Here is a 24,219-nt window from a genome sequence, read left to right as displayed (position 1 = left end):
AGGGCACCAAGGTCATTCAATGGGGAAAGAAGTCTTTTCAACAAAAAGTGCTGGGAAATCTGGATATCTACATATAGCAGCATGAAGTTGGACTTTACCTAATACTATATATAAAAATTAACTCAAAATAGATCAGAGACATAAATGTAAGAGATAAAATTCTTAGAAGTAAACATGAATCAACATCTTCTCAACATTGGATTTGGCAATAATTTTTTTGGATATGAAAAACAAAGGCTAATAAATACAGTAGATGTCATCAAATTAAAATTTAAAACTTTCATACATAAAAAGACACTATTAAGAGAATGAAAAGACAATATGTATGAGATTATTTGCAATAATATATCTGATAAGTGACTTGGGTCCAGAATAAATAGACAACTCCTAACTTTCAACAACAACAAAAGAACATAATTCAAAAGGACAGAGGCTTTGAGCAGACATTTCACTAAAGAAGATAAACAAATGGCCAATAATCACATGAAGAGATGTTGAGCATCGCTACCATTAGGGAAATGAAAAGCAAAACTATCCCGAGATAACACCTCACCCAATTGGATGCTATTCTTTAAAAAAAATAAAAAACAAAACAAAACAAAACAAAAACCCAGAAAGTAGCAAGTATTGGTGAGAAAGTGCAAGCACTGAAATGTTTGAGCATTGTAACTGGGGATGATGCAGCCACTTTGGAAAACAGAATGGCTGTTCCTCAAAAACAAAAGTACCACCTATAACCTAGCAATTCCACTTCTGTACACATATCCTCCAAAAACTGAAAACAAGGACTCAAGATAGATATCATTTACACACATATTCATTGAAGTATCACTCACAACTTATTTTATTAAATTGCAAAACCAACTGCCAATAGATGAATGGACAAGTAAAGTGTAGTCTATACATACAGGAGAACGTTATTCAGCCTTTAAAAGGAAGGAAATCTGACATAAGCCACAACATAGATGAATCCTGGAGGACATTATGCTAAGTGAAGTGAAACAGTCACAGAAAAGAAGTACTGTATGATTCCACTTATATGAGGTACTTAACTCAGTCAAAATCATAGAGACAGGAAGTGTAATCATCCGGATGGCAGAGGCTAGGGGAAGAGAGGAATGGGGGGTTATTGTTTTGTGGACTCCGAGTTCTACTTTTAGAAAATGGAAAGAGTTCTGTTGATGTATGGCGATGATAATTACACAACACTGTCACTTGGCTGTACACTTAAAGTTGTTGAGATGATAAATTTTACATTGTATGTATTTTACTGCAATAAAAAATTTGGAAATAAGTAAATAAATTCCTCCTGCTATACCTCACAAATGGCATGATATCCTAGGTCTGCCAGAGAGCAACTAAACGTTTCCTTCTGTACAGATGTGTTATGTGGGAAGGAGAAGGCAGTAAGTCAGCTTCTGTCACTCAGCTTGTGCAGTCAAGGACTGACCAGGCCTCCAAGATGCTGTTACTTGAGTGCTTTCTGATTGGGGCTTATACGTAGTGGATGATGGAGGTGCCTAGTGTGAAAAGGCACAGTTTGTTTTGCTGTTCCAAGTGTGACTTGTGACCCACAGGGATGGTGAGATTGTCACACCTGGAAGCTAACTCGAACTGCAGGATCTCTAGGGCCTCACACCATTCCTGCAGAATCAGAATCTGCATTTTAATAAGATCCCCAGTGATGTGTGTGCACTTTGAAGTTTGAGAAGCACTGCTCCCATGAACTGACAAATTACAAATTAGTCTCCACTCCAACATCTCTCCCCACAACTACAAAATCCCTATGGCAATCAGACTGTCCTCTCAGCATTAAATACAAAAATGCAATGTAAAATAAGTCAGCAGCAAACCAAATTTGTGAACTTCACAAAAGATGCAAGGTTTCACAGAATTGATGGACCTGATATCAGGGAACTACTCAAATCACACACACTGTATCAACAAACAAGGAACTGGCAGGCTGGACCGGTGAGGGGAGCCAAGCTAGAGGCATGATGACATTCCTTCAAAAGGGAAGAATGTGAATATCAAGGAATCAAGACAAGCTCTTGGGGATTAATGAGGGGACCCTGAATATCTTCATAAAATTGACCCACTTTATGACTATACTGTGAAAGTCAAAAATATTTCATCAAAACTATGGTCTAAAAGAAAGTCAGCACTCCAGTCTTTAATCATTCTGAGAAAGAGCACATTGTATGCTTATAATTGAAGTTGTGTAACATAAGATAATATATAGTTTCATAAGTTTCAGTTCCATTTTTATAGATGAAGTCTAATCAAACTTTTTGTCACTGTTCATTGTTATGTTTAACCCTTTTTTAAATAGCACTGATGCTAAGTGGACTTTTCCAATGCCAGTTTTCCTCCAGCAATCCCTGCTGAAATGAAATTATTATTGTGTATTCCTTTTTCTTTTTCTCTTATGGGACTTCTTTTCTTATTACTACATATTGACAAATATAACCGTACATATTTAAGAGAGACAAAATGATGTTATGATTTTTTAATGCAATATGGAACAACCAAGCCAACCAACCAAGCCATCCATCACCTCAAACATTTGGCATCACTTGTGATGAGGACATCCTTAAATTACACCTTTTATGTGTCTATAATTGATACAACTCCCTTCATAGCAAGGTGAAGAAGTCTTTTTTAATGTGCATTTCCTGGTGAGATGTTTCAGTCCATTGTGCCACCATACAAAGGGCTTATTCATGGGGAACAGATATCTATTCAGTGATGCATTACCTTATCAACCATGAGGAAGTTCTCTAGTGTCTCTCCATTTTCACAGGTGACATCACCAACCTCCCTCACAGCTCTGGGCAGGATCTCTTGCACTTCCTGGGCAATCATTCCTATATACAAAACACTCCAACAGATTTATTCAGAGAAAGACTGCTGGCAGGAAATCCTGGCAGGTCTACGTCAGGATGAAACCCTGATAGCCACAGGACATCTTGGGAAATAGATGTTTATTCTTTCTAAGCTTTGGCTTTGATCTACAATACATTTTACGCAAAGAGGAAACTTTGAGTCAAGAACAACTACAGGACTCAAAGTGAGAGCATGGTTAGTTAACTCTCTATTTAAAGACTCTCTGACAAATGTTGGAAAGGGTGAGTAAACACCTTAAAATCCCTGTACATAGAATAAAAGGTGGGGCATTTGCTTGATTTCCTTTCTTTTACTATAAGAGGCCCCTACCCCTAAATATTCCTTCTTTCTTTAGGATTATTGGGTTGGAGAATAAACTTTCTCTTTCCTACACCCACCTTCCTACCCTCCAGCTCCTTCCTGCATTTCCAAACTGCCCAATGGCCCCTTCCACAGTTTGAGCTATCATCTGCCTCAACCCTTATCTCATGAGCAAGAAGATTCCAGGGAAAAGAAAAAATGTATTAAGAAGACCCCACTAGGACATTAAGGTGCAGAAATGGAGGTATTAGAGGAGATGACACAGAAATCCTTTAACTTTCCCTGATCTGGTGAGTATGGGTTTCTCAGGGGATGAGGTGGAGCACCAGGGTGTTATCAAATGCCATAGAAGACAACCTCAAAATAAAGAAGGAATTAAACTTCAATGGCTGACAACACAAAATTAAAAAGGGAATTTGTGTGTATACCTGTTTGGTGGGCAGTGTGTATTCCCATCGCAGATGCAAACTCAGGTTTGTAGTCGTATTCAACAATCCTCATTTGTGCTATTCTTCTTAGCTGTTCATTTGTGTCAACCTAAATTAATTAAAGAAGAGCAGATGTACAGTTCTTAGATATTTGCTATTCAAATCCATGCCCAGAGAGACTAGGAATATTGACAATGGGACTGTTCTCTTTTTTGTCCAATTAGTGTAAGAGAAATTTCTCTTTCTCCTTAGAGGAGCCAAAGTTGTAAGGTTCACATCAGTGATTTCCATCCTCCAACTAATAAACTGACTCAGGGTTTTTTGAACCTATACTATAGGGCAAAATCTTGATCAGTCACTGTTCTTGCCCTATTTTTCTCCCCTGATAACTGAATCTTCCTTTTAAGAAGAGGTTCTTCACTTTGTAGAAATACAACAGCTAATCTGGATCATAAGGTATCATTTTCAAATGATACAGGTTAATAGCAAAACTTGTATTTGCAAATTGAAAATACAGTGCTTTGTTCAAGGGCCTAGATTATCAAATTGTTTTTAAACATTTTTGTTAGAGAAAATTCCTTCAAGTGGATTACAAGTCTGGATTATTCAACTACTGGTCCTTCAGGACTCAGACCTCCTGCTTTGCTAGGAAGCTGGGTGCCCCAAGTCACTGGTTAACCAAGGCATCCGCCTCTGAGATCCCTGCTCTTGTGTCCAGAGGCATTCCTGTCACTGTAGAGTCCTCAATTTCACTGAGTCCCAGGAAAATGGTAACAACCACAACGCAGTGAATTTTCCTTAAAGCTAAAAGTGTTTAAGCCAAAGGATTTCTTTGTGGTTATTTTTTTAAATGACTTATTGAAACTAGCAGGATCCATTTTCCTATTTGACAAACAAAAAACTGGACACCTTCTGTAGGTTCCTCAAAAAATTTTTTTAGAATATTTCTGAGTTGGGAATGTAAGTCAGCAGTAGAGCCCTTGCCTGGAATATTACTGAGTTATGAAACCAGTAGTGTCTCAGCAATTAGAAACATACTGCCTGGGCATTCGTCTATGGTTTAGAGGAAGCATCTGATATGCTTTTCTTGTTGTTGCTGCTGCTGTTTTAACAAAACCCCTATTATGGCTGACAACTCCTTCCTTGACCTACTCTACGAAGCCGAGGAAAGCTGTTCCACAGTCAGGGCTCTCCCATCTGGCTGGTTATAACAAATGGGTGCTAGTACTCATTTGGCTAAAAGGACTAACTTTACTTCAGATACTTATCTCGTGGTATAATTTTGAGTTTTTTGCTGTTTTAATAACTACTATTACCAGAAGCGAAGATCAATTCATTATTTGTTTCATTTAATTAACACTTACTAATCACCTTCAATATATCATGCACTGTTAAATACTGGGGCTTTCGAAAAATGATTGCTCTTTTAAAGTTTCTGGTCTCAACAGGAAGGCAGACAGACACATCACATATAATTATAATGAGAAAAATGCAGGGTGTTACTAAAACTATGACCATCCTCACAGCTCTGAGGAGCTACCTAACATATTTTTAGGGGAGCCAAGAATAAAGCTTCCTAGAGATGGTGAAGCCCAATCGAGAGCTTGTCTTCTTTCAATTCCTCAAATATGTTCTGCTCTTTGCCCCTCAGGGCCCTTGCTCATGCTGTTTTACTTGCTTAAAAACTCTTACCTTCTCCTCCTCCTAAATACAAGACTAGAAAGTGTCCCCCTGTTTTCTGTGTTCTTTGCACTTTCTCCTGCCCAGAACAAATCACAGCTACACCAGACAACTAGTTGTGTCGACTTTATTCTCTGTCTTCCCTTCAAGGTATACACCATACAGGAAAAGACTATTTGAGACCATAGTTTTCTGTTCACCAGCATATCACCAGTTTCTAGTACAATACTTTGAATGTTGTAGGTGATCAACTAAAAGTGGGGTAAATACATTGATAATTTTAAGTTACAAGTATAGGAAAGATGTCTACTAGGATGTGGGTAGAAAAAAAAATGAGACTAAAATAAGAATTATAAACAGCAAGAACACCAGGACACAAGACTCAAAGCAGCAAGTATCCTAAATGAAAACTACATAACTGAGACAAAGTTTGGCATTACAAGGCTATAAAAGTCAAGACCAGAGCAGGAAGGGCCTTGAAGCCATGTTAAGAAGAAACAGTCACCATTTCACATTACTCTGTGCACATATCTACCACTGTGGGTTCCTTCACTTGCTCAGTAAATATTTATTGAGTAGCTGCTGTGTACCTGGTGCTATCCTAGGCACTGGATATTCAGGGAACATAGCTTGTTTGGAGTTTATATGTTTTTTAGGTTACTAAAAAGTATTTATTACAGCAAAAGAAACATTGTCATTAATTCCCCTCCAAATATTCCACCTCAATTGGAGTTTAGATTTTAATGAAAGTTTAGATTCAATAAAGGGTAGATTCTATGTCTTATTCATTTCAAGGAATTTACTGTGCCTAAAAAGAGAATTTGACAAAATCTTCAATGGAGAAAAAAAAGGAAATAAAAGAATGAAAATAGTGAAATGGCAGAACAATTCCTGACAGAATGGAAGGGAGAGCAATCAACGCAGATATCTCGTGGACTGACCGATTACACAGTTCCCTACCCCTGCACTGCTAGCAGTCCTGTGCTCCTTTCTCATTACCGCCTTGCTTCCTGCATGGCCTGTGGGAGTCTCCAACAGAGAATAAAGTGGGGTCAGATTGGTTCCTGTCCTGTAGGTAGAAAGCAAACAAACCCATGCCCTCCTGTAGGCTGTCCGCACAACTGAGAGGGTTTCCCGGTGGGTCCTTGACTTCAGTTTCCCCAAAGACCTCATTAGACATAGATTCTCTAGTGCTATTATCATTGTTCTTTGAGTAGATTTTTGATGAAGTAAAATATTGAGGATTAATTTGATGACCTAAACACCTTATGTAACAGTATTCTTCAGAGAAAATGCTCTTTTTGTTTCTAATGCTGGCTTTTGGACTTCCCAGAGCCAGATAAGGCACATTTCATGTTCCCTGTGTGCAAAGTTGGCCTAAGAAAACCCACAAGACAAGACTGTGCCTTCTTTGAATTCTTCCCAGGCTCCTCACACAGGCCATCACTGAATATATCACCGTGTGTTGAGTAAGAAGCTAGAATCTAGATTTGGGTGCCTGATTTGATCTTATGGCAGATTTGGAAAGTTTTGACCATGAATGCATTGATTTCTGTTATATTGCTATCTCCCACCCAAGGTTTCTATGTCATTAACTTAGGAATTGTGCCATAGAAAAAAAATCTTGCAGTTCACAGGACTCTAGTTTGTTCAGAAAGGCAGTCTTACTACCTGCGGTCTGGTTATGGCCCACAGCCCAGTCTCCACCTGACATCAGGCGCCCGCTCACCCAAAGCTGAGGAACTTCAGCCTTTGGTTCATGGGCCTGAAGGTGACTTTACGTGCTTGGCTTTCTCCAGTTTCTCCTATGTCCCTTTTTGTCTTCAAAAACACTGGCTGGTGTGGCTGGGAAAAAAACAAAACTTCTGAGGCTTTCATCTGAACTAATTTATTTTCCTTGATTTTATTTTTAAATAGCTTGCTGACTTTTTTCAGATTGTACCACAGAATTTGACACATTTAACTCTCAATTCCCTCATGGCTTGTTTTGTTTTGGTTTGGTTTGGTTTTTTGCATTAACATCAATATTTTTGCTTCCCCTTGGTTTGGGGTATGTCCTTTTATCCTCATTCAGCTGAGTTTTCACTGTCACACTTTCAAAGCTGCATTTCCCTCTCTGCTCTCTAGTCACATCAGTAGGCACCATGCCAAGTTAAGCTACTTCTCACCACTCGGGTCAAACTTAACCTGCCAGTGCTTTAGCTGCACAGGTTCAGTCGTACCTACATCATCTTTTCTGGGTCTGGGATATATGTCTGCGTAAACACCAGACGTCTCCTCCAGGACTCCATGCAGATAATCATGTGCTTAATCCACAATCTTTGTGGCCCTGAGTGAGGAGACAGAGTCAGGGAAAGGCAGCAACCTACACTCATTTTCCCTGATGACAATATTGAGGAACATGCTGGGCTACTGCATTTCACAATAGCTGGTCCAGAAGCCAGCCCTGGTTGGCACACACCCTTAAAGAATGAGAAATTACCCCCAGTCCAGTGTGTGCAATCAAATCCACCAAGGGTTGCTGCTGTGATTTAGATGTTTGTGTCTCCTTCAAAATTCTCCATTGTGGTGATATTAAGTTGGGGGCCTTTGGGAAAAAATGATTAAGTCACGAAGTTTCTGGCCTCATGAATGGAACAATATCTTATAAAAAGACTGAAGGAAAACTAGCTTAGCCCCTTTTTGTCTTTCCTTCCCTTCCACCCTGAGAAGATCCTTTATTCAAGGACCACTTTGACAGCAGAGACCAAGACCACTACCAGACATGGAGCCGGCCAGCATCTTGATTTTGACTTCCCAACCTCCAGAATAGTGGGAAATAAATTTCCATTGTTTATAAATTACTGTACCCAGTTCACAGTATTTTGTTATAACATAGCCAGTTTCCCAGAGACCTCATAAGACTGGCTCTTTCATTATTAAAAATTGGAAAAATTAAAGCTGGGCACAGTGGCACACATGTATAATTTCAGCTACTCAGATACTGAGATGGGAGGATCACTTGAGCCCATAAGTTTAAGAGCAGCCTGGCCCACATAGTGAAACTGAGTCAGGGAGAAGTGAAGATAAAGTTCACACATCTGTCAGAACCATATCAATATTTCATCTCTCTCATTTCTGCCATAGATAGTAGATTGGACAGACAATTTTACTAGGAATATATATTTCATAAATGCAGATAGACCAAATGTGTATCAAATAAATATACTAATATGAAATAACTTAGTACAATACATATACTTTGCATTTTGTGCAAGTGCAAAAATATTAACTATTGCTTAGCCTTGTACTATTAAAAAGTGACCTACTTTTTTTTCTATATGAACATAGAAAAATCCCTTGACATGGGTAAAATAACTGTGACCAGCTCCTAGGAGTTTAGGCTGGCAAACTTAGGATAAACCTCCCTCCTGACCATAGACTGGGAGTCTCTTCATTCCATCAGGGAGCTGTGAGCACAGAGGGAGTAGAGGAATTTCACATGTAGAACCTAGACTGGGGTTAAATTTAATTTGCATGGAAAAGGCTTTTTAAAGGGATATAAGAAGTTCCACAGAAACCTGTTATTTTGTTTTGATTGTTTGGTACCAGGGATTGAACACAGGACCTTGCACTTGCGAGGCAGGCAGTGGCACCAGTGAGCTAAATCCCCCACCCAGAAACTTCTTATTTTAAATTAATATATTTTCTTCCAACCAAGGAGCAAAATTTGAAGACTTTTGATAAAAGGAACAAATGTGCAACCCTGGTGGTAGCAGCAGGGTTATTACAGAGGAAGTTGCCTGCTTGTTACAGTCCACTTACAATCCAACGAGACTTGGTAGAAAGCAGTGGTCGACTACACGGACACAACTGAGTTGGTGTGATCTGAAATGCAGACAGTTTATCTCCAAAGGCCAAAGCTTCAGTATCTAGGACTGAATCTGAAAACATATGTGAGAACTTTCTAGTCCTGTCGTTCCATCCAGCTAGTAAGTCACAACTCTTCTAACATGAACCATAGCTTCACTAGCATAAAAGTCTACAATTACAACCATTCTTTGGAATCCTCTCAGCAAAGAAGGACATTCCTTGGCCGGTTTAGAATAACCAATGCAGATTTGCACTGGGAAAGGAATGCAGTCTGGAAGGAGGGCCAATGATTAACAGATTAGGTCTGCACTTAGCTAAAAAAGAAAAAGGAAAGCAGAGAAAGAGTGGTTTAAAAACACAATTCTGTGCAACCTCAAAAATGCTTTTAAAAGAAGCAGAATGAGTGATAAGGGGGGAAGGAAGTGGGAGCAGTGAGTGGACACAGCTGAAATAATGCAAGAGCCAGAACCAGGAGAGGATGAACTGAGGGATTAGAATCCTCATCCTAATCAGTTCAGTTCATGCAGCAGGTGCACTTTCCAAGATGAGTGGCAAAGGTAAGATCTGGCAGTTGACAAACATGGAGGGAAGGGCAATGGCTTATGGAAAGTAACTCTGAGACCTGTTGTGTGTGAAGCCAGTGACATGTTGTCACTGCCCACTTCTCCTACCAGGTAAATCCATTCTCTTGGGTAGAAACTGCTTAATAATTTCAGTAGATGGCCAACAGCTCCAAGTCGTCTTTATAAAGCAGTGTGATCATCTCAGACCAACAGGTGACATAAAGATGCTCAATGCCAGATGAGTCTGAGGTCAGGAGCACCCAGCACAACTGGGGTCAGTGAGGGCCCAGGGCCCATGAACTCACCTCCTGGATATTCTGCTTCACCCGGCTGTCAGAAGGATGCATGATTGTCCCCATCACTTTCATGTTGCCACAGACAACCAGGGCTTCATCTGGTGTATCTGTGTTTATTCCTACTCGACCATGACAGACAACAGATTCTGGGACTTGTCCTCGTTGCCATAATACTTCACTGTCATTTTCAAACTGACCAGGGTTAGAAGCCTGGAAAAGTATATAAACATTACAATTAAAGTTACAGTAGCAAGAATAGATGATCATGAGTCTTTAGAGGAAGGGAAAGCAGAACGCTACTTAAAACTTTCACATGAGATTTCTGTATTGGGTAGAATATGATATAATCTGAATAATTCTAGGTCCCCGGGAGTTCGAGGAAGGTGTCCCCTAACCACCCTGCCCTCCAAAGGCAGGAAACCTGCATGCAGTGTCTTGGGACAGCCAATCTCTGTTGCATTTTTCTGGAGCTGAGAATGTGATCAGGTAGATGATAAAGCAGAAGAAATCTGAAAACAACTCTCTTTTTAGGGATAATAACAATAATTTAAAATAAGAATACAAGTTTATTAAAGCTCAGATAAGTAAAAACACCTTACATTTAGCTAGTCCTTTTAGTTTCAAAGCACTCATATTCGTGCTTTCATACACAGTTGACAAGCAAATGGTAATATAGATATATTTACTACACGTTATTCCCTACACACAGATACTGAGGCAAGAATAATAACAACTACACTTTTGTGTGCCGATCCCCACACAGTTCTATGGTATAGGTATTATTATTCTCATTTTATTGATACTGATCTAAAAGGATAAATTGCCCAAGAACACATAGCTAATAAGTTCTGGAGTATATACTTCTTCGAATTACTAAATAAGGATTAACTTTGCCCATTTTATGATGTTGCCTAGAAGTAGCCCTGGCAGTCTGTGGGACTGATAAAAGTTCTGAAGATTTTACTTTAAATAAAATTCCTTACCAAAAACTTTTCCACCATAATGCCTTCCCTTTTCTCTGCTTCTCTGTAGTTGCTGAATATATTTCCAAATATCTTTAAGCAGAGAACTCTAAATCCCTTAAAATCTTCACAAGAAAATAAACTTGCTTTTGAAATGATTACATATTCTTCTAGTGTGATTTTTGTGTGTTTGAGGCAGTTGGTAACAAATCAAAACAGTTGGGACCCTGGCCCTCTAGAAAGTCAGCACTAACTGATGTCAACTTTGGTCTTTCTGGTAGTCTCTGAGCCTTGCCAGCACAGCACCTGAAAAAGCTGGTTTATCTCTGAAAACTACTCAGGAAGCTAAGAGCAAAGGTTTCCTCAAGGACAGAGACTGGAAGGCCTAGAAACTGGGGCAAGAGGGAGATTCACTCACTGTATACTCTCTTGGTATTGTTTGAATGTTTTTTCATATGTGTTACCCATTAAAAAAATAATTACAAGAGAACTCAAAGTTGAGTTCTCAGGTTGGGCTTGGCTAAAGAACTTTCAGGTGTCTCTGATTTCCTATTTTATCCCCACCTGTCTGAAATGTGATCTGCTTAGAATACTCAACCATGGATATTTGACAGACAAAAGCAGCGAAAGAATATAAACTAACGTTATTCTTATATACGTAAATTTACTGCAAGGTCCCTATAGTCTCCTTGGATGTGAATGCCAAATTGGCTTTGATTCAAACCCTTTTATAGTGAGCAATCAACTAAATCCACAGGTATGCCATATAGAATGTGCTTTCTCTATGCTAAACATAATGAGCCACATCATGGAAACAAAATAGGACAGTGATGGATATTTTTTGTTGTTGTTAATGAGCTTTGGGATAATTATTATCATGTTGGTAACTCAGTATTGGAACAGCAGATATAAGTAGGTTTAATTTTTTGGAACAATTACACCACTTCACTTGGCTTTCATCAGATGAAATCTCAAATCTCTAAAATATGTTCAATTCATTTTAGAAAAGAAACACTAGCTTACAGTATTCTATTGGATATGCAGCCCTAGGGAGTGAGTCCTTGTCAGGAATGGAAAATATTACTATAAGATCAATAAGTGTATCTCCCTTTTCTATAACCCACAATCTTCATGTGTCAAAGCAAACTGTAATGTATGACTTCTTTTCAGAATTCTGAGTTTCTATTCATATGTGGTCCAACTGCGGTTGGTGGGTACCAAACACCAAAATGAATTCATTAAAATTTCTAAAATACTTTTTATTATTTGCTTCACAGCCTCATATATTTAGGGAAGACCTGAACGCTCTAGTCTGTGTTATGCTATCAGCTGGCCGGGTGACCTTGGGACAGTCATTAATCTTTCTGGGCCAATGTCATCTTCTGAAGAATAAAGATAATTGTGTCTTCTTTATCCATTGCGGAGGGTTATGATGGGATAAACTGAAATTTTGTGTGCATTAACAGTTTGCAAAAATGAAGATGAATAGTCATAAATTCATCCCTCAATGTACTCTATTGGGTACAGCAATCAGTGTTTAACCAGTAATCATATAATCGCTTCTCAGCAACTCACCTGCAGCCTCCCACAATTCCCCTGAGACTCTGTTCATGAAGAATCCAATGTAAAGGGTGCCCCCTGCAGGTATTTGGAATAGGAAACAGCATCACTAGTAATTTCAGGCCTATTCTAAATATGGAAAGAAAAGCCGGAATATTTATTGTATTTTGTTTTTTTTCTGTTTCTTGTTCTTGCTTTACCTTTATTTGAAATTCAAAAGCAGCAGCCAACAAGGCAATAGGAGAATTTGATCTGAGGAAGGTAGCAATTAGGAAAACAACTTTGCCCCTTTTGAAAGGTTCTCAAAATGGATTTAGAAAAACTCTCCACCAGTGTCATCCAAGGGGTGATCTGCAGGTCAGCACATCAGCATTTTATGGTAGCTTTTCAGAAATACATATTCTCAGGCATCCTTGGCCTATTAAACTCTAGGGTAGACCACAGTGCCTGTGTTTGTGAAATTGAATAAGAAAGCTCTGTTTGCTGAATTCAAAGTACAGGTAAAACATATACTCTGCAAACTTTCCTTTGGGTAAATAAAAATTCATTTGATCTCCAGAAAAGGTGTGTGTGTACACACACACGAGCGCGCATCCCAGGAGAGAGATCAGTGGTCAGAAATAAGCAAGAGCCAGTGGAACTGAGCAGTACAGAGGCCACTCTGTTCTGTCCTCATTCCTTTCCCTACATGTGACTATACTGGGTCTCTTGTCTGCCCTACCCCTGAGTGTTAGATTCCCGCATTCAGTTTGATTTGCAAAGAAGGAGTGGTTTGGAGGATGTGGCCATTTCTATTCTTCTGGAAGGGAAACTGGAATTATTTATTAGTTTTTCAAAATGAGGAAATCCTAGAGTATCTTTGCAAAGTAGACGACAGTAATCATCCCTCCTGCTTGCAGCACAGCACCCAAAATCAGGTTTAATGAAGTGCTTCAGAAGGAAAGTAGAGCTGAAGTAAAGCCTAGTCATTAACAAGGGGAGTCGGAAGGAACTACACTGCGGAGCGCTCCCAAAAACAAGGTCCTGGGAAATAAATCTGTTCTTTGGAGTAAACCTTAATTTCCATTAAATTGCCCAGTTTACACCACAGAAACATAATGTGTTTCAACCCAGATGAACAATTACTGAGTCCTGCCCTCCATTTTCTCTCCCAGGAGAATTCAGACAAACTCGTTGTCCTGGACCCCTCCTGGAAGCCTGAGCTCATGCAATACCCTCAACACATAATAGAATGCTTATCTCTAAGGTTTGGAGAAATGGTTTTTAGTCTGCAAAGTGAATTTGGATTTATTGAAGGCAGTTTACACTTCTCCACTTACTGTGTCAGGTCTTGTAATGCCTTTAATTATTAAATCTGTCTTCCTGTCCTTTATTCTGCAGCTCAGACTAACAGAATCAGGCCATGGCCCAAGAGGCCACATCTGGCTATTGGGTAGGATGCAGGCTGATCCACCCTCTTCCCAAACCATTGTATATACCACTAGTGGTGAACGTGTGGTACGCATGCCACAGCAGGTTGTTTGTATCATTGAAAGCTCTAAAAGGTTCGCCATCACTGGATATACTGTGCCAGAACAGCCCCCTCTGGAAACATGTTCTGTGCACATTCCTAAAACTCTCCAAATCAAACAGTAATGCCATTTCTTAAATTCAGTTTTTCTCTTGGTTGGTTTAAATGTTAATTAAGTAGACCAAAAAGTCTGCATTTATTTTCACTTCTGTGTTTGGAGGTTAGAATGATAATATCAAAAATGCAGTTTCAGTTGGGGTTACAAACGGTTTGTGTTAGCATTATCACTTTCTTCTCATTGCTTTTGGGGTAACTTTTGCATTGCCCAGCACATTTACAGAACAGGGCATTCTCTTTAACCAAAAAAGCAACTTGATGGAAGCTATGAAATCTGGTACATGTGCTGCCAGAGTGAGCACAGAAGCTATGAAATTTGGGATATAATCACTCTTAAAAATAAAATTTTTTTATAATTTTTATTAGTAAACGGCATGATATCCAATGTATGCTGAGCATAACTTAGTAGTTTTTTATATTCATAGTGAACATGAATTATAGAAACTTTCAACTTCTCAGAGTGAATCATCTTTGTGCTTTGGCTATGAGGAAGTACCAATTAACAGGGAGCTTTTGGTTAAACAGAATGCTACAGAGTGGAACTCCCTCCTCCCGTTGCAATCCTGGACTTGTACAGCAGCCCCAGTAGGGCTTCGCCAGCAGGAAATAGAGAAATTCTGTCATCAGATAAATTATTTAAAGTATATAGGTGACTAGCAGACTGCCTGACTCAAGCACGAATTACACAGCTCAGGACAGCATTGTCATGATAGCTGGTCTTGGATAACTTGAAAAGAAAGGCATTGTCTGTCTTTACTCTTTTTGAAGAGAAATTAGAAACAAGCAGCCTAGCTTTCCAGACTTGACAGCAAAGCAATCTCAGATTATGTCAGGCGAGATGTCGAAGAAAGTCTGACCAGAAGAAGGATGGACAGGCAACTCTGTGCTGGCTTGAGGCCAGAGAAGGGAGCCCTCCCACCCTGGCCTGCAAGGAAACTCATTCACCTCAGGTCATGTCAGGTCCCAGGGTAGGCGAGGACAGCCCTCCATGGGGCTATCTGAATACATAAGTAGTTTACCTCACCTACCTCACTGCCTATAAAATTTTGAGAATTGCAAGGAATTCCACCAAAAGTGGCTTACTATTTTTAACTGACTAAAAGAATTACAGAGAGCCCTTTGTTTCAGGTCACCTTGAGGCAGGCAAGGAGAGACACCACTTCCCAAGAGGCTAGATTTTCTCCCCAGGGCCTACAGTTATCAGCCATGTCCATGGGCAAGGCCTCAGTGATTGATTTTCCCTACTGGAGTTTGCACATCCTCTCTCACCCCTTCAAAGACCTATGGATGCCAGGCCTAGGGTTACCTGTTACTTTACATGTATGGCATTCTCAGCAGTGGCCAACCGGGCCTTACATAGCTGCAGCTGCACCTGCCAACAGCTTGATGTTCTTGTGGCTGCCAAGACTCCCATCTACGGCTGTGACCATTCAGGACAATGTGCTGAGCCATTCCTGTACACTAGGCTGCGGCCCAGATGCCCCAGGCCCACCAATCACTTTAGAGCACAGCAAGCCTTCATGGTACTTTCCCTACTCTATAGGTTTGGGTGTCAATTCTTTATCTGTCATGTACAGATTGTCTAGCTCAATCCTAGAATGCAGTAAAAATCAGGATTTCTCAAACTTAGCACCATCAACATTTTGAGAGGAATAATTCTTTGTGTAGGGTTCCCCTGTATATCATACAGTGTTGGGCAGCATCACTAGTCTCTACCCTCTAGATGCCAGTTGCAACAACCAAAACTGTTCCAGATATTACCATATGACTCTTGAGGGACAAAATTAGAGTCGGTTGAAAACCACAGTGTGAACACTAAAATAATTGTTTCTGTTGCTACCACTACCATCATCATCACCACCAACAATTCAAAAATAGCATTCTTTTCAGTATGTCACTGAAAACTCATCTTCTTCCCACAGCAGAGAAAAGCAAGTGGGATCCAGAAGAGTCAAAGAACAAAGCTTACCCGTACAATGATCCTTTCAGAGATATGGGCAGACAGCAGATAGAACTGGTCTTGGTTAGCAGCATACAGTCCAACCACCAACTTGAAGTATCTAATTAAGAAACAGCAGACCAATGCCAACACATTAGAGAGCAGAGACATCACTGTGTGATCAAACATCACCTAACAGTTAATCACTAGTAAACTTACTGAGATGTTTACCTTTTCTCTTCTGCTCTTAGCAGCACCCCATCAAAACGAGAGAGCCACTGATGCACTGCTATTGAACCATGTGTACTCTGTACTGGAATGGAGGTGTTTGGCAGGCTCCAGGGCAGCAGGAAAGAAGCCCTCGCTGGGGAGAGGTCACACTGGGGGCCTGGGATAAGCCTGCCTGACTTGCTAGGCCTCATCCACTGCATGCCTGAGCTCTCAGCACGGCACTGCTCACAAACACAACAGGAACCCACCAGAAGTCCCTATGTCCAAGCCATACGTCTTGGGCCTTGAAGACCTGAACCTCCCTCCAATTGTTCTCAAGGCAATTTTCTTCACTGTTAGTGCAATTACTTCTTCCTAGGGACAATTGATGAAACAATCTTAGGATTAGACTATTTCTTAAAAGTTTAAAAAAAAAACTATCTATATCAGAAAAATTTTACTTTAAAAACTACATGAAAAAACTTTACCATCTTACTTGGTATACTCTGTGAGTATACCCATAGGAAACAAAAGTCCTCCTGCTGTATCTAAAATAAATCAGAACTAGCAATAATTGTTACCATTATTGTGATTAACTGCCATAGAAAACTCAAGATATGTTAAGTGCTGGGATAAGCAGTTTGTCTGCATTATTTCATTTAGGTCCCCAAAACAACTTTACTGGAGTAAGATATTGTTTGCTATTGCCCCTATTTTACAGGATAGGAAAATAAGTCTCAGAGATATTAAGGTATATGCCTAAGGTAGCAAATGGCAGCATTAAAAGTTCAAATTCAATTCTGCCCAAAACCAAAACCCATGTCCTAAAACCACTGGTTCTCAAACTTGAGCATGTATCAGAATTACCTGGAACATTTGTTAAGATATAAATTCCTAAGCTCCACTTCTTGAGTTTTTTATTCAGGAGGGTCTTGGTGAAGAGGATGGGGAATTTGTATTTCTAACACACATTCAGGTATCACCATCTCCATTGGGTCTGGGACCACACTTTGAGAACCACAAGTCTAAATCATAAACACAAAGGTATTTCCCTTTTTAATCAAAAAGGTTACAGCAGTGCTGCAGGATTAGCAAACAGATTTGAGGAATGCAGTCAATCTTCAGCCCAAAACAGTAATGAGGCATGAGAACATATGAGGACCAGAGGGTCCCTGGCAGCCACTTCATGTCTGATGGTGTGGCAGGCCTTCCTAGTGTGCATAGTGGCACTGGTACCTCTGGTCAGGATTCGGTTTCCCCTTCTTTCTCATGTTGTTTGCAGTAGTTTCACTGAAGTGTAATCGTCCCAGTGTTACTTTGGTGACCTGGTCAGCCAGCAGGTCAATTCTAAAACAAAACAAACAGCAGAAATACCAAGAGATTAGACATGAACACAGAGCCCTTGATCATATTTAACCCATTCTGAGACTCTCACGGTGTTTAGTCCTCAATTTGCATCACGCTGCGGAAGACGGTTTATTCCAGGCACTGATTCCTAATCACTGATCCATAGTCCAGGCAGGAGTGGCCACCAGAAAGGCCACGGAATGACTTGGGCACTGAGAAATGCTCACTCAGCAGAAGCTCTGCCTCGAGTTTCTGACTCATGAGTGCTGCATGCTCCATATACCACATATGGGCTCTGCGACCTCCTCAGTAGAAAGAAAGGTGCCTCTCATTGTACTGCTACCACAGTTACTGTAGCACTCACCTCTGGACAAGCAGTTTCTCTAGGTTCTTTACAAATGCCTTGGCTTCTCCTTCATGTTTGTCCTCTCCTAGCCTCGAGATGGGGGGACAATTTCCTCCAAGGGAAGACTACACAAGGTAAAACCATACACTCTAAGTGAGCTGAATGCTGTTTGTTCAAGTGCCTAGTCTGTATGAGTTGGTCTGTCCAAGGTGTTGGGCCAGTCTCTTCCCAGCTCACATGAGGCTGACTGAGGTTCCAGACACTGAGACATCTCAACTGCATCCCAGCCAAATGAGCCAACATGCAAATCATGCTCCAAGTCCTTCTAGAAAGAGAATCCTGACTTTGGAGTGCTGTATTGCTGTGTACACTACTAGTAGTACTTTCTAGCTTGAGCCTAGTCAGCCATCAATGTAGCCTTTAAAAATAAGAAAAATGGAATTGTATGCACAGAATGGAAATGAAACCTTGCGATTAACTCAGTGAGCACTGTGCCAATTTAAATGGGAAGTGAAAAGCAAGATATGGCTACAATTTTTCTTAAGGAACCAAAGTTGTGTTAGTACTAAATGACTATAAAAAGGATGATTTTTTTAAATGAATCCTTTCATAAATAATTTTTGTAGTGATTCCAATGTATTTCACCAGTTTTATTTGTATTGATAAACATGAATCCATAATACAGTAGTACAGTGCCTAGGTTCATCAACACTTCTGTTTACAATCAGTTCACAAACAAAAGCGTTAGGCAAAATTTTGCTTCCATTCATGAACTCCACATCAAGTGACAAACATGACTGCAGCCAGAAATGTGGAATAAATTAAGTTTGTGAACTGAGGTACGACTCTATTAAAATACTACAGTTCTACTAATTTGGATTCTAAAGCAGGATTCGTTTTATATAAGCAAAATAAATTAGATATCATATTTTCTTCCCAAAACATTCATCAAGGAATTAGGAAAAATAATTCTTACTTAACAGGATTGAAAATCCTTTTGCTTCTATCTGCTTGGGACTGTTCAATAGCAATTATTTGATTGGTGGCTTCTACCTAATATGAAATAATAAAAAGTAAATTAATAACAATAACTTTATTAAATAAACATTCACTAGTACCAAATATTTAGATACTTAAAAAGATTCTCAAGGCACCATGCCAGGCTCTAGCATTTAAATGAAAATCACTGAAAAGACAGAATACAGTGGCCCCTGCTTTAAAGAAGGGTGCTACTACTGACAAGAAAACAAATGCTTATAAAATTAAAAAATGAAAACACAAAATAAGAGGTAAGCAGTGAATACAGTAAAATAGTAGATGACTGAACTACAGGAGAAAAACTCAAGACCAATGCAGATCAAAGAATATGCACATTCATTCATTCATTCTACAAATATATATTGAGCACCTATTTTGTGCCAGGCACTGCTCTAAACATTAGAGTTGAGAAGTGAACAAAATTAACAAAAATCCTCGCTCTTTGGGAGTTTACATTCTACCATGAAGAAACAATAATACAGAATAAAAATAAATAACATAGTTTCCTTTTGGATTTTATCCTTATGCAAAGATGGGTACGCACAGATGTGCAGTGAAGTTTTATTAATAAATACAAAAATTAGAAATAAATGAAACTTCCTATAATACAAAAATGAATATTATGTATTCATACTATGGAAAACTATATTATCTTGTAAATAGTATTTCCATTGGATCTTTAATAAAATCAATATTATATTAACATTAAGAGATTAATAGCAGGAAAAATTAGGCCACCAAGTGGCAGATCTCAAATATAACTTAATTTAATGTTGTCTTCATATATTTTATTATGTTTCAAAATTGTCACAATGTACTTAGATTGCTCAAATAATCAGAAAAAATTGTTTTGTTGCTGTTTGTGTTTTGTTTTGTTTTTTAAGAACTCAATTGAGCAGCTAATCCTGTCCAGGATATTCCACAGCCAAGCTCAGATTAACCACCATAATGAAATATGTAGATAAGGGATGCTCTTCCCTGTAAGGATCTGGATAAGAGGTGATAATTTAATAAATACTTTTTAACTTCCCAGTCATACTGCCTGCATCTAAACCCAACTCAATTGTCTACTATCTTGGATAAATTGATTAGCATAACTGGGCCTAGTTTCCCTTCTCTTCAACTACAGAAGCATTGACTAAATTTTTGGTTCTCTGGCCTCTTTTAAATCAGAGACCTCTTTGAGAATCTGGTAAAAAATATGAATCTATTCAACATGCATAGTTTCTCTTATCTGAGAAATGCAAAGAATAAATAAAGAGCAAAATAAAAGATACATGATAGGAAGTAGGAAAGTAGGACTCAATAAAAGGGGAAAAGGATCAAGAGAAAGGGGATAAAAAAGGAATTAAGATGTGTTATGTAAACGTGCCAATTCTCCACAAGGAATGTAAGAATTATGTACTACACACATGTATTACTTAAAAATGCAAATACACTGAATAAAAAAGAAAATGCAACAGCATCAATAAGAACAAAATAATTTAGAATAAAGTTAGTAAAAGAAGATGTATACCACAGGTAACTAGAAAAACTATAGCTTGAAGTGAAGTTGTGCAGGTTTCTGAGATAGGGAATTGAGAACTTCCATTTCCTGTGTCCTGGAATAGTTATTCTTAAAACCCATCCACCATGCTGTGAGGAAGCACAAGCTATCCCATTAAGAGGTACATGTGGTGACAAGCTAGCGGGTACCAACTACAGTCCTGTTTGAGCTACAGCCAATGACTGCCCAGATGTAATAAGCATTAAGACGCCATCTTGGAAATGGCCCAGCTGAGCTGTCCAAGGGATGACTCCTCAATAAATGTGAGTTTTCATAACCAAGCTTGACCTAGTTGCAGATTTGTGATTAAAATATATTACTATTATTTTAAATCATCAAGTTTTAAGATGGTTTATTATGTAGTGGACATCTGGAACTTACTCATGTGGATTAAATTCAGTTGAACTAAATGAAAGTTTTACCTTAATTCCAAAAGCTTTCAAGTAAAACATTTCTACTGGCTTTGGGCCCATTTGGGTTTTAACAAATTTTGGACTTCCCCAAACTTGGATGTGGATGGTTATCTGAAAATGGTTCTTCTTTTGACAAACAAAAGCTTCATCTGCTGGAGAGAAATTAAATCCTTTGTCTGTAACAACTTGATAGCCCACATCAGGTCTATGAAGAAAGGAATCAAAAAACCAATTTTACAAATATTTTCAACACATTTTCTTTTACCATCAATATTCACTGTATAAACATTTCAAGAAAATGTAATGGCTATATCTAATCAATTGATCCCTTAATTTTTTTACTGATAAAATGAAAATAATCTTTGAAAACACAGCTAGATTCTCCCAGTTTTCTAACCTTCCCACAAATAAGTACAATTTTTGTCAAATTTCCTCAATCTGCTTTTCCCCTTTGTGCTTTCAAAACTTTAAATTTGACTCCATAATGAAATAGAAAGATGTAGGCTAGAAACTGTGAAGTCATCACATTATCAAGAAATATCTGAAATAGAATTAATCTCTTTCTTCTTTAAAAAAAAGTCTGTAAATTTTATTAGCTCTGCCACACTCAATATGAATGAATGAATATTCAGTCTATTGGTGGTCATATAAAATAGCTTTAAATTAAATTAACTAGAACCAGATATTCTACTCACTGGAAACCTATTTTCACTAGAGTATGTTCAATCCCTTTTTAGTCTTCCAATCTGATGACAGCACTGAAAAACTCAACTACGGTGATTTCTGTTGGGAAGGAAAATGAGGCAGAGATAGGATGGCTAATCAGACTTTTACCTTGTTTCATCATAGCTATTTTCAATAGAAATGCTTTGTGTATATCATGTTTAACAAAATACTTTAAATGCTAATAAAAATAAAACATAAATGCATAAGTTTTCAAGTAGAGGAACTCCTTTGGCGTTTTTTTCCATTCATGTTGTAGATAGGGAACATAATTTTTAATTCATCAATATTCCTATAGCTGGACTTTATTCCTCAGAAAAAAGCTCTTTCTCAGAACCATAAGCGGAGGAGGGACTACTCGCTGCTCTACCACTGTGTAGATCTTGGCCTTCTGGGATGTCAAATGTGATGTTTGCCATTATAATATACAACTTAAGTTTCTAATTTTTGCTCTGATTCCAGAAACAAACTATTAATGGGCCTCTTGGGAAAAGAATATCCATGTCCTTTGCAAGTCAGCAAAACACGTCCCCAAAGGATCAAGACATTGTTTCACAGATTACCTTCAAGTAGCTGCTTGGTCAACAGCTTCACAATCACAGTGCACAACAACTGCTAAGGGGAAATCCACTGAATGAAGAATTTGATAAAAGTACATGTTTGATGCTACCAGAGGACTTTGTATGACTCAAGTTTCTAGAATCAATCTGCTAATTTGTTCATCTAAAGGCTAGATAAACAAAATTGCACAGATTTTATTATGGAAGGTAATAAGAACTCTGTTGGTTGAGAATAACAAAGGAATTGTTTGTGAAAAATAATTCTTAAAAAAGGTATGATTTACAGCTTAAATATGAGCATTAGTCTGGTCAGCAACCTAGATTTCATTTTAGGGAAATATTTCTTTTTTCTAGTTCATCCAACATAAATGTTCAAGTAATAAACCTTGCGTTATTTGAATTTGTAAAATACCAAGAAGACCCTCAAATTCCAAGAAGGCCCTCAAATTTATCATTCAAAGTTTCTCATTTTATATTATATTTATGACTTGAAAATTTTACTTAACCATTGGCATATTTTAATGTTTCAAGGAAGCATTTGCAAGCAAGAAAAACTGCAAAAAACTTAGGTAGGCAAATTATATTTTAAGGAACAAGAGACAGTTTAAAGGTTATTTAATATCAATAATGCATGAGCCCACATTTATGTTTAAAACTAACCATATAAAAATATGGTTAAACTCTTTTCTAGTTTAGGATAATTTGCATGATTTGACAAGAAACCACTGGCTACGGTTGCAGGCTCACCATTCAAATATGCAAGGTATACTGATAGTGATTTGATAACACTGCTTCACAGCACAGATGTGGCTAACAGTTTAATGTGGCCCCAGCAAGGTACTCTATGGCATTCTAAATTAATTGCATGATAAAGTGTTAGTGATTTGGGAAAATTCTGTTCTCCAACTAGTTTAAATTGAGCATGTAGTCTCGGAAATCACCCTTTCCCTCCAGCATTTGGTGGGTAAATTATGAGTTAGAATTACAAGTCTGGGATCCTGAAGGTCCAAAACCCATGTCCCCGCTATTCATTAGTTAAGACAGAAAATATAAGATGTAACACAGATACTTTCTCATTGACCCAGCCCTTGATCAGGCATGGCATCCAAGCCCAAATACTTTAATTCAAAGATGCGATTTAGCACTGCTTTACACAAATGTGCACGCACGCGCTCCCACCCACCCAAGGTATTGCTAAGGTCACTTACAGTTTTTCATGATGACAGTTTAGTAAGCTATGCCAAGGAATACTTTGGTATGGCTGCCACTTCAGAACAGGGGAGCACGGGTCTGCAGCCATCCCATTCTGAAGCTCGCTGTCATGGTCCTGCACCTCACTGCTGTGACTCCTACTGGTCGCTGCAATGAAACCAGTAGGTTAGATTCTTCCTGCTGGACTTCTCTTCTCAGACTCACAGGCAGAGCACCTGAATGGGAGGCACCAAATGCTGGGGGGCAAGAGGTGTGCTGCTGCCCTGTGTCTCATCTGTAAGAGGATCCTATATAGTATCTGCTTACCTCCACTGTGTGGTTCCAATAAAGTCTATTACAAGCTCCAGAAGGGCAGGTGACCCAGGCTCAACCAATCAAAGTACAGCATTCAATACTTTCATCAAGAATGGCTGTATGGCCCATTGCAATTCAAGTAGAGGGGATCTCAGCACTTCACAAGAATTTGGGTTCTAGGGTGCTCACTGTTCTCCAGGAGGTTTAAACCTATAATACACAGCCCCAAGAGCTGTTGGCACCACTGGGGACATAAAGGGAAAGCTCATGTGGGAATGAAGCCAGCACAGCAGAAAAGAGGGTGTGCAACAAAGGACGACCAGGCTTGATGATAGGATTTGAGCTCTGAGATCCAGTCCTAAATGTTTAGGTTTCAGGAGCCAGTAGATTCCCTGCCTCCTCTTTTTTTTTTTTTT

General features: G+C 38.8%; 1 protein-coding gene across 1 annotated transcript in view; it reads right to left on the bottom strand.

Moving 5' to 3' along the window:
- Myrfl (myelin regulatory factor like) overlaps window positions 1–24,219 on the bottom strand; it is an 85,246-nt gene that overhangs the window by 53,457 nt on the left and 7,570 nt on the right. Inside the window, exons 4-11 of the mRNA XM_033763775.1 lie at window positions 23,506–23,656; window positions 21,024–21,219; window positions 18,994–19,070; window positions 17,561–17,671; window positions 16,145–16,235; window positions 10,036–10,236; window positions 3,636–3,744; window positions 2,758–2,867 (exon numbers count right to left, since the gene is read on the bottom strand). Of these exons, the coding sequence (XP_033619666.1) occupies window positions 2,758–2,867; window positions 3,636–3,744; window positions 10,036–10,236; window positions 16,145–16,235; window positions 17,561–17,671; window positions 18,994–19,070; window positions 21,024–21,219; window positions 23,506–23,656 (1,046 nt within the window). The remainder of the gene's footprint in view (window positions 1–2,757; window positions 2,868–3,635; window positions 3,745–10,035; window positions 10,237–16,144; window positions 16,236–17,560; window positions 17,672–18,993; window positions 19,071–21,023; window positions 21,220–23,505; window positions 23,657–24,219) is intronic.

This window comes from Fukomys damarensis, unplaced genomic scaffold, assembly GCF_012274545.1.
Source record: "Fukomys damarensis isolate Sample0158 unplaced genomic scaffold, DMR_v1.0_HiC HiC_scaffold_15, whole genome shotgun sequence".
NCBI classification, from domain to species: domain Eukaryota; kingdom Metazoa; phylum Chordata; class Mammalia; order Rodentia; family Bathyergidae; genus Fukomys; species Fukomys damarensis.
The sequence above is the reverse complement of the archived record's forward strand: the minus strand, read 5'-3'. Positions and strand labels throughout refer to the sequence as shown.